We start from the raw sequence: 18149 nt of genomic DNA, 5'->3' as shown, positions 1-18149 counted from the left end.
AAGGAAAAACAACTTTCAAACTCATTTAATTAGACAATAACCAATAATGCTGATGATCCTGTATCTGGGATTGGCCGATTAACAAGATAACTGATGTCAGGCGACAGTGGAGCTACACTCCTTATAGTCCACTTCACCTTAGTTCCCTACAGGTTACTTACCAAGAGGAAAGTACATGTGTGGGATTAAGTTGCCAAGGCAACATGTCCTCAGATCCACAGATCTGCATTTCTGTCTTCAGTCGTTCACACAAGACGAGTTCATGCTGCTGCGTTTGTTGTAATCTCAGAGAAAGAAAAGGAAAACCCAAAACCATTTCGCATTCACGACCCGCGATTAAATCCCACCTCATTTGCCGTTGTTTCTGTCGGGATTACGGCTAAATTTAGTGCTTTATTGAAACGAACGCAGCAGCAGCAGCAGCAGCAGCAGCAGCAGCAGCTCTGGTGCTGCAGGTTCATTTCTCTGCCTTTAAAACTGAAAAACACCTCATGATTTTGTCAGATCATAATTTAGTTAACTGCATCACAACTAAATCGGGATTAGTGGGATTACCTTCTTGAAACCAAATAAAGAAATAAAAGTAAATAAACACACACAGTGATTCATTATTGTAATTAAACTAAATTTAAACAAGTGTCATTTCTATTGTACAATATTGAACAGGAGTCACAAAAGTGCACAAGAGGCATTGGTTCAAAAATGAAGGTTCATAGATGGTGGGGATTTTTTCTTCTTCCAGGTTTTGGTGAAAAATTAACAAATAAAGAGAAAACAAAAGCCCCTTTGATAATTGATCTTATGACAAATCTCAAAAATATACATTTCCAGTTATTACAGCTTCTTCCTTTTGATTTTCAAAACCGACTCAAAACTTCACCGTGTGAAAACGTGTGACTGTCGACACTTTTATTAGAATATTGTGTACACTTTGAGATTGAGATTAAATTAGGGTGAAGGAAAAGGTAACACAGAAGCAGAGAGGCACCAACAAAAATAAATAAATGACAGGATTGTGGTGAAAAGTTCACAGTCACATCATCATCATAATAATTCACCCGGTCGAGCAGCTTTAACGTCCCCTCACCCTCAAAAACAACCACCACCGGAGTGAAAGACGCTCTTCAACAAAACTCGCAACAAACATCTTTGTTCCACAAATGGACAACGTTACTATTGCGCACACACACACACACACACAGAGGAAAAAGTCCTTCAAACACACACACACACACACACAGTTCACTACAACTCATGGCAACACATCATTATTGTTGTTAATTATTTTGTGGATGTTTTTGAAAGAAAGCTCCTGAGAGAAGAGAGTTTCCTTCTTCATGCAAATCTAATGTCGGAGAGGTGTTGGATTCCTGCTCTGCTCCTTTGGTTTTTCCTTCTCTGGACACACTTTTGTTTTCTCCTTTCATTTCACTTCATCACGTCCTCCGTTAACGACGTTCACATCCCATCGTCAGACCTGCCTTTTCTTTTCAAACACATTTTATTCGTCAGGAAATTTAGATTTCATTCGGTTTTCCTCCCCATTATCATTATTGTTGTTGTTATTGTTGTTGTTGTTATGGTGATGGTCATCACTTGGCCAGTTCTCCTCGCCAGGTGGACGTCGACTCCCCTGGAGGCACTTTGTGTCATGGCCGTTGTCGTGTATGTGCATAAGAATCGAATGAGTACAAATTCTCTTTGAACACACCTGAGATTAGACGAGAGGCGACAGCAGCGAGGGCAGGCAGGAGGGGGCGGGGTCACCAGAAGAATTAACACTAATTATTACTGTGAGTGATGCTTTGTGTGTTGTTCATTTTAGCCCTTTTTTCATTCCCTTCCCTCCGAGTTCAAACGCTGCAGCCTTCAGAAGAAACGAGACAGATGGACAGAATCTAAGAACCCTCCACCAGCTAAGTAACACGGATAAGTAAGCTCAGAGTGTCACTCTTGATTTAGTTTCTACACCAGCACACAAAGTGGAACCGTCGGGTGGATGTCGCCACTTTTCCCCTCTTTCTCCAACTTTCTCACACGTTAGTGTTTATTAGAAGTCAAAGTTTTCTGAGTGGACGTCAACTTTGAGAGCGGGTGGGGGGGAGGAGGGGGGGGGGAGAGAAGGGAAGGTGCCACATAGTTTTCTGCCCTGAAGACGCACTGTAGTGAAGCTCTCGTACCCGACCTCTGACCCCTGTCAGCTCTGTGCCACTTTCTCCTCAGTTATCGACGCCCAGCTTCGAGAGACCCTGCCTGACCTCTTGGAGCTCGTCGATCTTTCCCTCCAGGGCTTCCATGAACCGCTTCAGCTCGCCCTTCATGTTACCCTGCTTCTGTCGACTGTCGTCCAGGTCCAGCTGAAGGACGCCGAGCCTGCCCTCCAGGTCTTTGTTCTTCGTCTCTGCAGTCTGTGGACGGACATCGGGAGAGGAAGTCATTAGAGAGCCTTTCTTTCTTTCTTTCTTTCTTTCTTTCTTTCTTTCTTTCTTTCTTTCTTTCTTTCTTTCTTTCTTTTTGTTTAGAAAAGCACAGAATCTGCTCCAGACTTGACAAACTCCTGCTCTTTAGTCTGGATGGACAGAAGCTGAGACCTTTGAAAACAAACACACAGCTCTAGGGCCGGCTTCAAAGAAGAATTAAGATAGTCCATTTCATATGGAATGTTATTTGGAGGCTCTCATACCAATTCATAAAATCCTGAGACACATTTTTCACCATGCCATTTCCTGAATCCTCTGCACAAACCACAAGACTATCAAACATTTTTTATTGAATAACCCAGAATATCAGCAACAACGACCACATAACCAAATTTAAAATGTTAAAAATTCACAATCTCTTAATTTAAATGATAATCCTGACTTATTTGACCTTTTAAGGCTTATCATCGCTGAAACATCTCTATTTAACAATGATCAAGTTTAATTACACGGCCCAGATTTGTCACTGTTGTCTTCTTCTGAGGAGCAAAGAGGACATGCTGCGCTCACAGCACCCTCTGCTGGACAACATGTTATTCACTTTAAAATTTCCGATGCCTTTATAAGGCTGTTTATTTTTGAACGTGAACTGGTTTTTAATTGTTAAGAGTTTGAATTATCGCCTATTAAATAAAAAGGGCATTCATATAACACGTTTTGTACAGTTTGCAGCCCTGGATCAAGCAAGTTTGGTATGAGATGGACATAATCTCCACATGAATCAATATCAAATTATATCTAATCAGGATCCTGTGAATCAGCATCGCTACCGATTTCCTGCTAAAGGCATTTTCACTTTAATGAAAGAAAAATGCCTTTACCTTAAGGAGACATGTTTGTTTGTTAATGTGTGGGTACAGAGAGTTGTCAGACTTGTAGGCGTCAGGAGTGACACATTAATGCCAAAGATACCATTGAAGGGAGGGGTTTAAAATAGGAGTGCTAAATAGGTGTTGTGCCTGCATGACTGTATCCTCCAGCTGACGTCTGAAACCTGATCTCCACACGGGGCGTCTTCTTTAAATAGCGTGGAGCGACGGCCATAAACACAGAGGTGGAGGTGGTTGGGATCATTTTTTTATCTGTGGTTTAAAAACCTTAGAATGTCACGCTCAGACACAAAGGTATTTGATAAATCCCCTCGTCCTCCGTTTGAAAACATCCTGTTAAATAAACTCCTGCTTCTCTGCCAGTTCTCCAGTGCACAGACATTCATCCAGCTTTTGTAGAGACAAACCAGGCACTGGAGCTTTGCTAAAGCACAGGAACTCCAGGCATGTAAATGTTGGTTTTATTACTCCCTCTGCTCAGCACACGCATGACAGCTTGGATGATAAAATCCTGCTCTAAGTCAGTCGCGATGAGCAGCGCCGAGCGTCACCGTCACTGCTCTGCATGTCAGACTTGGCACTCACTGTGTCCTGCACGCCTTAATGAATGAACGTCTGAAATTACTCAATGAGAGTCCAGCCTTAAACATGGGTGTGAATCTATGACGTGCTGGCGACAACAGAACGTCACACCCATCTTGTGTTTCCAGCACTCTTTAAATCCAGAACGGCTATTTAATTTATCGACTTTTAATAATGTAACTAGCAGTCGCAAGGTAGAGAGAGGGAGAGGACTCAAACTACTGATTGCTGCGTAGTATATGCAACTTTAAAAAGGAGCTGGAATACAAAGTGAGGTTATAGTAACAAAGGGTGAAGCAGATCCTCTAAACTTTAAGCCAATAAGCACGCAGCAAGCTAAACAAAATCTAACTGTGCTTGTGATTGGCTGTCTCAAGGCGATCAGGAAGTTAAGATCAGAGATGGAGCTCTTTCCTCAGAGGAGGGGCTCAAACATGCCTTGTCAGGACCAGAACCAGAACCTCTTATCTGAGGAAAATGGTCAAGTTTAGGGCTTAGATTTGAATTGTGGTTACATTAAGGTTACAGTTAGGCATTAACTGGTATATCTGCCTGAACCTGCTGCATGTCCAGTGAATGAAGGAATGTTAGAAGAGTTAGAAGATCTACTTTTTTTGGGAGAGGAGAGTATTTTTTCCTTATGTATTTGTTTATTTTGACGTCTTAACAGATATATACAGAGCTTGAATTAACAATATCTTATTTTTCAATTAATTTAGATAATTATCTTGATTTGTGTACTTGTTCTAATGTAAAAACCCTCAATAAAGTCTGAAAAAAAAAAGAAAAATAGATCTTTGGTGGACAAAATTAATGAGCAAACATGGCTCACCATAAAATGTAATTTTCTTCTGTTAAATTTGATTAAATAAAATTACTCATCATAGTCTTAGGGCTAATACTCCTTGTATCACAACATTATAAATAAGTACATTAACCAATCCCTGTCACAGACATATGAACACAGACATGTAAATGTTGTGAAACTTGCTCTTTTAAATCTGCTGCTGTTATGTGCAGGAAACCATCAGCCACAGCAGGGAAACGTCTGCGACGTGGACGAGGGAACGGAAAACCTTTTCAAGAGAGGCAATAATCCACTCTGCATTGAGCGTGGGAACGGACCTTTATTCACAGATACAATAGCCATGGCGTGTGTTAATGCGACACGTGGCAGAAATGTTGTGCCATCGGCCTTCAGGCAGACGGATGAATATGAACCGTGGCTCCACCGCCATGTGAAAGCGTTTGCTTCTGCCTCGGAGCCTTGAGTTCTATGTGTTTTCAACATACCTGCAGTTTTGTTGTGATGCTCTCACATTCTGCCATCAGCTGAGGGATTATCTCCGCCTGCTTCCTCAAGTTCTCCAGCTCCTAAAAAGGAAAGAAAGATGTTTTTAAACCTTTGTAAGTCAAACTTGGGCTGAATGATAAATCAATAACTGTAAGTAATATTAAAAAAGTGACAGAAAACAATAAATGTTCTACTGTAATGATTATAGATCTCTATTGTTTTGAAGATTTTTACATTTTTTAGTATAGTTTTTGGCCACACTGTCCGTCCCCAAGTCAAACTTTACCTTGGTTTTAAGTGTTTAATATTTAATTTGAATAATTATTTGTTGTTTTACTTGACTTTGTCTAAAAAACATGGTCTAAATCAGTCATTATTAACTAATAATAGAGAATAGAGGCTCTGAAATACTATTTTAAACAATTATACTATTCAGCAAATGTAAAAAGAAAAACCCCACAGACTGAAATAAAGTTTTAGCCTTGACTCTGTTTTTCTATTTTTATTATTTTGTGCTTTCCAGTTCGCCCTCTCCTCCATCTTTTATTTTTACTCATTTGCACTTGAATTTTCCGAGTCACCTGCAGCAGCTTTGTCTGTCTGCCCTGGACAAGATCAGCGCTTAATAATTCATGGGCACTTTTTTAATTTTTTTAAATCGGAAGAGTGGAGCATGTGTGTGTGTGTCTAGAACAAGGTGAGTCACTGGGCAGATGAGTCTCTGCGGGTCGTCTGTTGTGTAGAACACTCTGCAAAAAATGACACTTCGCTCCTGCAGGACCTAGTGGTCACTGTTTGCAGCATCACAGTAGAATGTGTGGGCTGTAGAAACACTGCAGAACCCCGAAAGACTGGATTCTTAGGCCTGGTTCATGCTCGACGTGTGACGTGTCATTGTCATCAGATCTTTTCACTGTATTTTCTCACGCATGAAAAATATGTGAGACGCCCTAAGTAACTAAAATATACGCATGGCTCAGGCTCGTCTCATGCGTGCAGTGTGAGCTCATCATCAACGCACATGCAGACATCCAGTGTTAACCAGGTGTAACAAAGAAAATACATTGAGGGTTGAGGTAGGTTGTGTGAGGTAGAAAACTTTCTTTCAAGAGCGGTCTACATATATATTCTGTTAATAACCAAACTACCTGGTACATGTGTTATCCCCCAGACACTCTGGAAAACTTAATTAATTTAATCTTAATTACTCAAAGCAACAATAAAGATATTTCATATCTGCTGTGACACAAGTATGAAAAATATAATGTTTATTTCCCTAGAGAAGAGACTAAATGACCTCTGCATTTGGGCAAAAGAAAGTAATAGGAAATAAGGAAAAAATTGATTACTCAAATAATCCTTGCAGCCCTGGTGGACATATGATGATGCCACTTGTGTTTGTGCACTCATTTCCAACTGCTTTTTATAGTTTAATTGTACCAAACAATTATAATTCTGAAGTAAATACAGGAAAAAATAAGCACCACAGAGATCTAAAAAAAAAAATTAAAAAAAATGAAACAATCATGACAGAAAAAACATCTCAGCTCTCTAAACCTGTAAATTGTCTCCTGTTGAGGTCTAATTGCCTCCCGTGGGAGAGGAGTGTCACTGAAGCAACGAGCAAAGAGGCCAAGAAGTGAAGACAAGTTAATCTGAACAAGTACCAAACCAACAAGAAAACTGACATTTGTTTTAACATAAATATTTTTAAGGTGATGCCAAAATCTCACCTGCTCTTTGTCGTGCAATTCAGCCTCCAGCTCCCGCACTCGCACACTCAGTTGGGCGTTTTTCTTCTTGTCCTGTTCAACTTCATTGCACTCTGATTCTAGTTCTGCAATCTGGAAACGTGACAGAAAAAGAGCTGCTTTTTGAAACATGTTGAGGTTTAAAGTGGTCATCAATGTGTTCGTCCTGAATATTCACAGTCGATCTTTATGGGCAAAGTACTTTTCATACACACCCCACAAAGTGGGAGCAAAGTATTGTTTTTGGTGGCTCTGTCTTCGTGTGTGTGTGTGTGTGTGTGCGCTTCCTCACTTGCTTGTAATATGAGCAACAGAGGCTGACAGAGGCTTGTTAAAATTTGTGATATACACACGTTGCCCAAGAATTTTGACCGTGACGTGGATTCGAACACACAGCCTTCTGATCTGGAATAAAACACTCTTCCGTTTGTTTAGTCATAGTATAGTATGTGGTCCAAATTTTGACAACAAAGTCATACTTTAGTATGTGGTCCAAATTTTGACAAAAAAGTCATACTTTAGTATGTGGTCCAAATGTTGACAAAAAAGTCATAGTATAGTATGTGGTCCAAATTTTGACAAAAAAGTCATACTTTAGTATGTTGTCCAAATTTTGACAAAAAAGTCATAGTATAGTATGTGGTCCAAATTTTGACAAAAAAGTCATACTTTAGTATGTCGTCCAAATTTTGACAAAAAAGTCATACTTTAGTATGTGGTCCATATTTTGACAAAAAAGTCATAGTATAGTATGTGGTCCAAATTTTGACAAAAAAGTCATACTTTAGTATGTTGTCCAAATTTTGACAAAAAGGTCATACTTTAGTATGTGGTCCAAATTTTGACCAAAAAGTCATACTTAAGTACGTCGTCCAAATTTTTGACAAAAAAGTCATAGTATAGTATGTTGTCCAAATTTTGACAAAAAAGTCACAGTATAGTATGTCGTCCAAATTTTGACAAAGAAGTCATATTTTAGTATGTGGTCCAAATGTTGACAAAAAAGTCATAGTATAGTATGTGGTCCAAATTTTGACAAAAAAGTCATACTTTAGTATGTGTTCCAAATTTTGACCAAAAAGTCATACTTTAGTACGTCGTCCAAATTTTGACAAAAAAGTCATACTTTAGTATGTCGTCCAAATTTTGACAAAAAAGTCATAGTACAGTATGTGGTCCAAATTTTGACTAAAAAGTCATACTTTAGTATGTTGTCCAAATTTTGACAAAAAAGTCATACTTTAGTACGTCGTCCAAATTTTTGACAAAAAAGTCATAGTATAGTATGTGGTCCAAATCTTGACAAAAAGGTCATACTTTAGTATGTCGTCCAAATTTTGACAAAAAAGTCATACTTAAGTATGTCGTCCAAATTTTGACAAAAAAGTCATAGTATAGTATGTGGTCCAAATCTTGACAAAAAAGTCATACTTTAGTATGTCGTCCAAATTTTGACAAAAAAGTCATAGTATAGTATGTCGTCCAAATTTTGACAAAAAAGTCATACTTTAGTATGTGGTCCATATTTTGACAAAAAAGTCATAGTATAGTATGTGGTCCAAATTTTGACAAAAAAGTCATACTTTAGTATGTTGTCCAAATTTTGACAAAAAGGTCATACTTTAGTATGTGGTCCAAATGTTGACCGAAAAGTCATACTTTAGTACGTCGTCCAAATTTTTGACAAAAAAGTCATAGTATAGTATGTCGTCCAAATTTTGACAAAAAAGTCATACTTTAGTATGTGGTCCAAATTTTGACCAAAAAGTCATACTTTAGTACGTCGTCCAAATTTTTGACAAAAAAGTCATAGTATAGTATGTCGTCCAAATTTTGACAAAAAAGTCATACTTTAGTATGTGGTCCAAATGTTGACAAAAAAGTCATAGTATAGTATGTGGTCCAAATTTTGACAAAAAAGTCATAGTATAGTATGTGGTCCAAATTTTGACAAAAAAGTCATACTTTAGTATGTGGTCCAAATGTTGACAAAAAAGTCACAGTATAGTATGTGGTCCAAATTTTGACAAAAAGTCATACTTTAGTATGTGGTTCAAATTTTGACAAAAAAGTCATACTTTAGTATGTGGTCCAAATTTTGACAAAAAGTCATACTTTAGTATGTGGTCCATATTTTGACAAAAAAGTCATACTTTAGTATGTGGTCCAAATGTTGACAAAAAAGTCATACTTTAGTATGTGGTCAAAATTTTGACAAAAAAGTCATAGTATAGTATGTGGTCCAAATCTTGACAAAAAAGTCATACTTTAGTATGTTGTCCAAATTTTGACAAAAAAGTCATACTTTAGTATGTTGTCCAAATTTTGACAAAAAAGTCATAGTATAGTATGTCGTCCAAATTTTGACAAAAAAGTCATACTTTAGTATGTGGTCCATATTTTGACAAAAAAGTCATACTTTAGTATGTTGTCCAAATTTTGACAAAAAGGTCATACTTTAGTATGTGGTCCAAATTTTGACCAAAAAGTCATACTTAAGTACGTCGTCCAAATTTTTGACAAAAAAGTCATAGTATAGTATGTTGTCCAAATTTTGACAAAAAAGTCACAGTATAGTATGTCGTCCAAATTTTGACAAAGAAGTCATATTTTAGTATGTGGTCCAAATGTTGACAAAAAAGTCATAGTATAGTATGTGGTCCAAATTTTGACAAAAAAGTCATACTTTAGTATGTGTTCCAAATTTTGACCAAAAAGTCATACTTTAGTACGTCGTCCAAATTTTGACAAAAAAGTCATACTTTAGTATGTCGTCCAAATTTTGACAAAAAAGTCATAGTACAGTATGTGGTCCAAATTTTGACTAAAAAGTCATACTTTAGTATGTTGTCCAAATTTTGACAAAAAAGTCATACTTTAGTACGTCGTCCAAATTTTTGACAAAAAAGTCATAGTATAGTATGTGGTCCAAATCTTGACAAAAAGGTCATACTTTAGTATGTCGTCCAAATTTTGACAAAAAAGTCATACTTAAGTATGTCGTCCAAATTTTGACAAAAAAGTCATAGTATAGTATGTGGTCCAAATCTTGACAAAAAAGTCATACTTTAGTATGTCGTCCAAATTTTGACAAAAAAGTCATAGTATAGTATGTCGTCCAAATTTTGACAAAAAAGTCATACTTTAGTATGTGGTCCATATTTTGACAAAAAAGTCATAGTATAGTATGTGGTCCAAATTTTGACAAAAAAGTCATACTTTAGTATGTTGTCCAAATTTTGACAAAAAGGTCATACTTTAGTATGTGGTCCAAATGTTGACCGAAAAGTCATACTTTAGTACGTCGTCCAAATTTTTGACAAAAAAGTCATAGTATAGTATGTCGTCCAAATTTTGACAAAAAAGTCATACTTTAGTATGTGGTCCAAATTTTGACCAAAAAGTCATACTTTAGTACGTCGTCCAAATTTTTGACAAAAAAGTCATAGTATAGTATGTCGTCCAAATTTTGACAAAAAAGTCATACTTTAGTATGTGGTCCAAATGTTGACAAAAAAGTCATACTTTAGTACGTCGTCCAAATTTTTGACAAAAAAGTCATAGTATAGTATGTCGTCCAAATTTTGACAAAAAAGTCACAGTATAGTATGTCGTCCAAATTTTGACAAAAAAGTCATACTTTAGTATGTTGTCCAAATTTTGACAAAAAAGTCATAGTATAGTATGTGGTCCAAATTTTGACATAAAAGTCATACTTTAGTATGTGGTCCAAATGTTGACAAAAAAGTCATAGTATAGTATGTGGTCCAAATTTTGACATAAAAGTCATACTTTAGTATGTGGTCCAAATTTTGACCAAAAAGTCATACTTTAGTATGTGTTCCAAATTTTGACCAAAACGTCATACTTTAGTACGTCGTCCAAATTATGACAAAAAAGTCATACTTTAGTATGTCGTCCAAATTTTGACAAAAAAGTCATAGTACAGTATGTCGTCCAAATTTTGACAAAAAAGTCATAGTATAGTATGTCTTCCAAATTTTGACAAAAAAGTCATACTTTAGTATGTGGTCCAAATGTTGACAAAAAAGTCATAGTATAGTATGTGGTCCATATTTTGACAAAAAAGTCATACTTTAGTATGTGGTCCAAATTTTGACCAAAAAGTCATACTTTAGTACGTCGTCCAAATTTTTGACAAAAAAGTCATAGTATAGTATGTCGTCCAAATTTTGACAAAAAAGTCATACTTTAGTATGTGGTCCAAATTTTGACCAAAAAGTCATACTTTAGTACGTCGTCCAAATTTTTGACAAAAAAGTCATAGTATAGTATGTCGTCCAAATTTTGACAAAAAAGTCATACTTTAGTATGTGGTCCAAATGTTGACAAAAAAGTCATAGTATAGTATGTGGTCCAAATTTTGACAAAAAAGTCATAGTATAGTATGTGGTCCAAATTTTGACAAAAAAGTCATACTTTAGTATGTGGTCCAAATTTTGACCAAAAAGTCATACTTTAGTACGTCGTCCAAATTTTGACAAAAAAGTCATACTTGAGTATGTCGTCCAAATTTTGACAAAAAAGTCATACTTGAGTATGTCGTCCAAATTTTGACAAAAAAGTCATAGTACAGTTAGTGGTCCAAATTTTGACAAAAAAGTCATACTTTAGTATGTGTTCCAAATTTTGACCAAAAAGTCAAACTTTAGTACGTCGTCCAAATTTTGACAAAAAAGTCATACTTTAGTATGTCGTCCAAATTTTGTAAAAAAAAGTCATAGTACAGTATGTGGTCCAAATTTTGACCAAAAAGTCTAACTTTAGTATGTTGTCCAAATTTTGACAAAAAAGTCATACTTTAGTATGTCGTCCAAATTTTGACCAAAAAGTCATACTTTAGTACGTCGTCCAAATTTTGACAAAAAAGTCATATTTTAGTATGTGGTCCAAATGTTGACCAAAAAGTCATACTTTAGTACGTCGTCCAAATTTTTGACAAAAAAGTCATAGTATAGTATGTCGTCCAAATTTTGACAAAAAAGTCACAGTATAGTATGTCGTCCAAATTTTGACAAAAAAGTCATACTTTAGTATGTGGTCCAAATGTTGACAAAAAAGTCATACTTTAGTACGTCGTCCAAATTTTGACAAAAAAGTCATACTTGAGTATGTCGTCCAAATTTTGACAAAAAAGTCATAGTACAGTTAGTGGTCCAAATTTTGACAAAAAAGTCATACTTCAGTATGTTGTCCAAATTTTGACAAAAAAGTCATACTTAAGTATGTGTTCCAAATTTTGACCAAAAAGTCAAACTTTAGTACGTCGTCCAAATTTTGACAAAAAAGTCATAGTACAGTATGTGGTCCAAATTTTGACCAAAAAGTCTAACTTTAGTATGTTGTCCAAATTTTGACAAAAAAGTCATACTTTAGTATGTCGTCCAAATTTTGACCAAAAAGTCATACTTTAGTACGTCGTCCAAATTTTGACAAAAAAGTCATATTTTAGTATGTGGTCCAAATGTTGACCAAAAAGTCATACTTTAGTACGTCGTCCAAATTTTTGACAAAAAAGTCAGTATAGTATGTCGTCCAAATTTTGACAAAAAAGTCACAGTATAGTATGTCGTCCAAATTTTGACAAAAAAGTCATACTTTAGTATGTGGTCCAAATGTTGACAAAAAAGTCATAGTATAGTATGTGGTCCATATTTTGACAAAAAAGTCATACTTTAGTATGTGGTCCAAATTTTGACCAAAAAGTCATACTTTAGTACGTCGTCCAAATTTTTGACAAAAAAGTCATAGTATAGTATGTCGTCCAAATTTTGACAAAAAAGTCATACTTTAGTATGTGGTCCAAATGTTGACAAAAAAGTCATAGTATAGTATGTGGTCCATATTTTGACAAAAAAGTCATACTTTAGTATGTGGTCCAAATTTTGACCAAAAAGTCATACTTTAGTACGTCATCCAAATTTTTGACAAAAAAGTCATAGTATAGTATGTCGTCCAAATTTTGACAAAAAAGTCATACTTTAGTATGTGGTCCAAATGTTGACAAAAAAGTCATAGTATAGTATGTGGTCCAAATGTTGACAAAAAAGTCATAGTATAGTATGTGGTCCAAATTTTGACAAAAAAGTCATACTTTAGTATGTGGTCCAAATTTTGACCAAAAAGTCATACTTTAGTACGTCGTCCAAATTTTGACAAAAAAGTCATACTTGAGTATGTCGTCCAAATTTTGACAAAAAAGTCATAGTACAGTTAGTGGTCCAAATTTTGACAAAAAAGTCATACTTCAGTATGTTGTCCAAATTTTGACAAAAAAGTCATACTTTAGTATGTGTTCCAAATTTTGACCAAAAAGTCAAACTTTAGTACGTCGTCCAAATTTTGACAAAAAAGTCATACTTTAGTATGTCGTCCAAATTTTGACAAAAAAGTCATAGTACAGTATGTGGTCCAAATTTTGACCAAAAAGTCTAACTTTAGTATGTTGTCCAAATTTTGACAAAAAAGTCATACTTTAGTATGTCGTCCAAATTTTGACAAAAAAGTCATAGTATAGTATGTCGTCCAAATTTTGACAAAAAAGTCATATTTTAGTATGTGGTCCAAATGTTGACAAAAAAGTCATAGTATAGTATGTCGTCCAAATTTTGACAAAAAAGTCATAGTATAGTATGTTGTCCAAATGTTGACAAAAAGGTCATACTTTAGTATGTCGTCCAAATTTTGACAAAAAAGTCATACTTTAGTATGTGGTCCATATTTTGACAAAAAAGTCATACTTTAGTATGTGGTCCAAATGTTGACAAAAAAATCATAGTATAGTATGTGGTCCAAATCTTGACAAAAAAGTCATACTTTAGTATGTCGTCCAAATTTTGAAAAAAAAGTCATAGTATAGTATGTGGTCCAAACTTGACAAAAAAGTCATACTTTAGTATGTCGTCCAAATTTTGAAAAAAAAGTCATAGTATAGTATGTCGTCCAAATTTTGACAAAAAAATCATACTTTAGTATGTGGTCCATAGTTTGACAAAAAAGTCATAGTATAGTATGTGGTCCATATTTTGACAAAAAAGTCATACTTTAGTACGTCGTCCAAATTTTTGACAAAAAAGTCATAGTATAGTATATCGTCCAAATTTTGACAAAAAAGTCACAGTATAGTATGTTGTCCAAATTTTGACAAAAAAGTCATACTTTAGTATGTTGTCCAAATTTTGACAAAAAAGTCATACTTTAGTATGTGGTCCAAATGTTGACAAAAAAGTCATACTTTAGTATGTTGTCCAAATTTTGACAAAAAAGTCATACTTTAGTATGTCGTCCAAATTTTTACAAAAAAGTCACAGTATAGTATGTCGTCCAAATTTTGACAAAAAAGTCATACTTTAGTATGTTGTCCAAATTTTGACAAAAAAGTCATACTTTAGTATGTGGTCCAAATGTTGACAAAAAAGTCATAGTATAGTATGTGGTCCAAATTTTGACAAAAAAGTCATACTTTAGTATGTGGTCCAAATTTTGACCAAAAAGTCATACTTTAGTACGTCGTCCAAATTTTTGACAAAAAAGTCATAGTATAGTATGTCGTCCAAATTTTGACAAAAAAGTCATACTTTAGTATGTGGTCCAAATGTTGACAAAAAAGTCATAGTATAGTATGTGGTCCAAATTTTGACAAAAAAGTCATACTTTAGTATGTTGTCCAAATTTTGACAAAAAAGTCATACTTTAGTATGTGGTCCAAATGTTGTCAAAAAAGTCATAGTATAGTATGTGGTCCAAATTTTGACAAAAAAGTCATACTTTAGTATGTGGTCCAAATTTTGACCAAAAAGTCATACTTTAGTACGTCGTCCAAATTTTTGACAAAAAAGTCATAGTAAAGTATGTTATCCAAATTTTGACAAAAAAGTCATACTTGAGTATGTGGTCCATATTTTGACAAAAAAGTCATACTTTAGTATGTGGTCCAAATGTTGACAAAAAAATCATAGTATAGTATGTGGTCCAAATTGTGTCAAAAAAGTCATAGTATAGTATGTCGTCACAATTTTGACAAAAAAGTCATAGTATAGTATGTCATCCAAATTTTGACAAAAAAGTCATAGGTTAGTATGTGGTCCAAATTGTGACAAAAAAGTCATAGTATAGTATCTGGTCCAAATTTTGACAAAAAGTCATACTTTAGTATGTGGTCCAAATTTTGACAAAAAGGTCATATGTGGTCCAAATTTTGACAAAAAAGTCATAGTATAGTATGTCGTCCAAATTCTGACAAAAAAGTCATGGGTTAGTATGTCGTCCAAATTTTGACAAAAAAGTCATAGTATAGTATGTCGGCCAAATTCTGACAAAAAGTCATGGGTTAGTATGTCGTCCAAATTGTGACAAAAAAGTCATAGTATTGTATGTGGTCCAAATTGTGACAAAAAAGTCATAGTATAGTATGTCGTCCAAATTTTGACAAAAAAGTCATAGTATAGTATGTGGTCCAAATTTTGACAAAAAAGTCATAGTATAGCATGTGGTCCAAATTTTGACAAAAAAGTCATACTTTAGCATGTCGTCCAAATTCTGACCAAAAAAGTCATATGTTAGTATGTGGTCCAAATTTTGACAAAAAAGTCATAGTATAGCATGTGGTCCAAATTTTGACAAAAAAGTCATACTTTAGCATGTCGTCCAAATTCTGACCAAAAAAGTCATATGTTAGTATGTTGTCCAAATTTTGACAAAACGTCATAGTTTGGTATGTCGTCCAAAATGTTACAAAAAAGTATTGCCAATATGAGCACCAGAGGCTGACAGAGGCTTGCTAGAACTTGTTGATAGACACACGTTTTTGTACGGTGCCCAAGAATTCTGACATGGATTTGAACATGCAACCTTCTGATCTCGAGTCAGACACACTACCGTTGCGCCACAGAGTCTGTTACACATAAACATATAGGTCGACAGATGCGTGAATGGGGTGAAGTCTGCCATCTCTGATTGACTTGTCAAAAGCTGTTTCACATATGTGGGCAGTGATAACAAAAAGATGCCTCAATGTGGCCTTTTCTTACGACTTCACAACTAATTAAAAGACCACTATCAGGAGATATGTGGTCGCTCGAGGGGTTGAGAGGCTGAAAGTAAATCAGAAAACATAAGAAACAAGACCATGAGGAGCTTTACAAACCAATAAAAGGATAAAAAAATAATAATAAAGAATATAAAAAAAAGAAACGTAAAAATTGATTCTGGCGCACTTACACAGAACGTCAGTGTAGAGACTTTACATTTGGTGTTATACCAGTGTATTTTGTCACATGCTGCACTTACACAAAAAATTATTTTTATTATCAAGTATCTCCAGTCCAGCTGCAGTAACAGCCCACATTGATTATGAAATTAAAACGATTCTATTTTTATAGACTTGGAGCCAAGAATCCGGTGTGGCGAACACAAGCTGATAAAATGTGTAGACAGACAGACAGAACGACTGACCGACCGACCTTTTGTCATCGCACTTCATAAATAATAATAATACTAATAATAATAAACATGGTATGGCTGTCATAAATAAACAAATTAATTATTTAAGCATAAAGTGTTAATGTCATCCTGCTTAAAGATTAGACGCTAACATAAGTTGGAAAATTACTCAGGAAAATCGACCACGATCGGAAAATAATAAATTAAGAGGCCAATGTGAACGCTGCGTTGACTGATCACATAATAATTTAATTTAAAACACTTACTGTACTACCTGCTATGCTGTCATATTGAGAGAAAATGATGAAATAAAAACAAATATCTACTTTAATGCTAAGTTCTTGGCCAGGAAAAACATGAACAAGCTCTATATTTACTACTTTTCACAATATTGTATAGGCCTGGTGCAGTTTTCTTTAGTTTTTTTTAAATAAAAGAGGCACCTGTTTTTCTGAACTGTCACCTTTTCACAGAGCAGGATCAATGGTTTCATGTCCATCATTTAACTTCCCCCCCGAGGACATGAACAGTAGATTTACCTTTTCCCTGAGTGTGTCACTTTCTGCCTTGCAGACACCGAGTTGTTTCTTCCAGCTCTCTACATTAGATGAAGACTCCTGGAGTGCGTCCACCAGCCTGGCATTATTTTCTCTTAAAGTCTGCAGCTCCGTTTCCCACTTTTTGGCGTTGGTGTTGCTGTCAGACAGGAGACACACAGAGAGAGAGAGAGAGAGAGAGACAGAGAGAGAGAGAGAGAGAGAGAGAGAGAGAGAGAGAGAGAGAGAGAGAGAGATGCATAAGGAGTGTTATTAAAGGATGGTTAGTGCTGAAATGCCTGCAGCTTGTGCTCACAAACATGACACATAATGCTACATATTCCATAACTATTTAATGAAATGAAATGTACATCAAACTGTCAAGCTGTGTTCAGACAGTAAAAAAAAGTGAAAATAATAAGTGGGCAAAGCCTCAAAGGTCTGTCAGAGCACAGAGTTTGTTTCTGTCATATCAATATGGCTGGAGAGGTTTGGATGTATATTTAGCATGCATCACTGCCCCCTTCCTTATGCATGGCTGAGTTTAAGTGTGCTACTCTGTCAAATGTGGACAGACTTGCACGGTAGCATTCTGCAGTTCACCACCACAGTACCACAGCTCTGACACATTTCAAGGAAAAGGAAATCCAAAATGCAGAGTGAAGAGAATAAAAACGGTCAAAGGCAGGAGGAGTGATGACGGGCCAAACAACTGTAATATTCACAGACAAATCTTGAGAACAGAGCTGCAACTAATGATTGAATTTCATTGAATTAATTGAATAATTTGTTCATCATTTCCTCGATGAATTAGTTGTTGAATTAAAAAATGTTTTTCAAACCTGGAAATGATGATGTAAATGATGATGAAACCAAAAAATGTTGAATGATTTCCAGAAAATATTGACATTTAAGACACTAAGAAATCTTAAAACTTGATTGAATTCTTAAAAAAAAACACTTTAAGCGATTAATCGATTGTCAAATATAATAATCGAATAATGTGAGCTCTATGCTAATGAACCGTTTATATCTCTGTGTACAAATACACATCTGCAATGCACTAAGCAGCAATACATATAATTAATGCCAAATTAGATTATACTGTGCTGGAATTTTGATGTAAAATAAAGGATACATCTATTTATTAAAAGGAATAACTGCTACAAAAACTAATAGACTTGGAAAACTAAGGGTTACAAACCCAAGCAGAT

General features: G+C 35.2%; 1 protein-coding gene across 1 annotated transcript in view; it reads right to left on the bottom strand.

Annotated features, from left to right (window-relative positions):
* Positions 1–894: 894 nt before the first annotated feature.
* Positions 895–18149, bottom strand: part of homer2 (homer scaffold protein 2) — a 40240-nt gene continuing 22985 nt past the window's right edge. The window contains exons 6-9 of the mRNA XM_058628669.1: positions 16939–17095; positions 6920–7030; positions 5186–5266; positions 895–2408 (exon numbers count right to left, since the gene is read on the bottom strand). Of these exons, the coding sequence (XP_058484652.1) occupies positions 2220–2408; positions 5186–5266; positions 6920–7030; positions 16939–17095 (538 nt within the window). The 3' untranslated portion in view covers positions 895–2219. The remainder of the gene's footprint in view (positions 2409–5185; positions 5267–6919; positions 7031–16938; positions 17096–18149) is intronic.

Source organism: Solea solea, chromosome 5 (genome assembly GCF_958295425.1).
Source record: "Solea solea chromosome 5, fSolSol10.1, whole genome shotgun sequence".
Classification (NCBI taxonomy): Eukaryota; Metazoa; Chordata; class Actinopteri; order Pleuronectiformes; family Soleidae; genus Solea; species Solea solea.
This window is presented reverse-complemented; position numbering and strand designations above follow the sequence as displayed.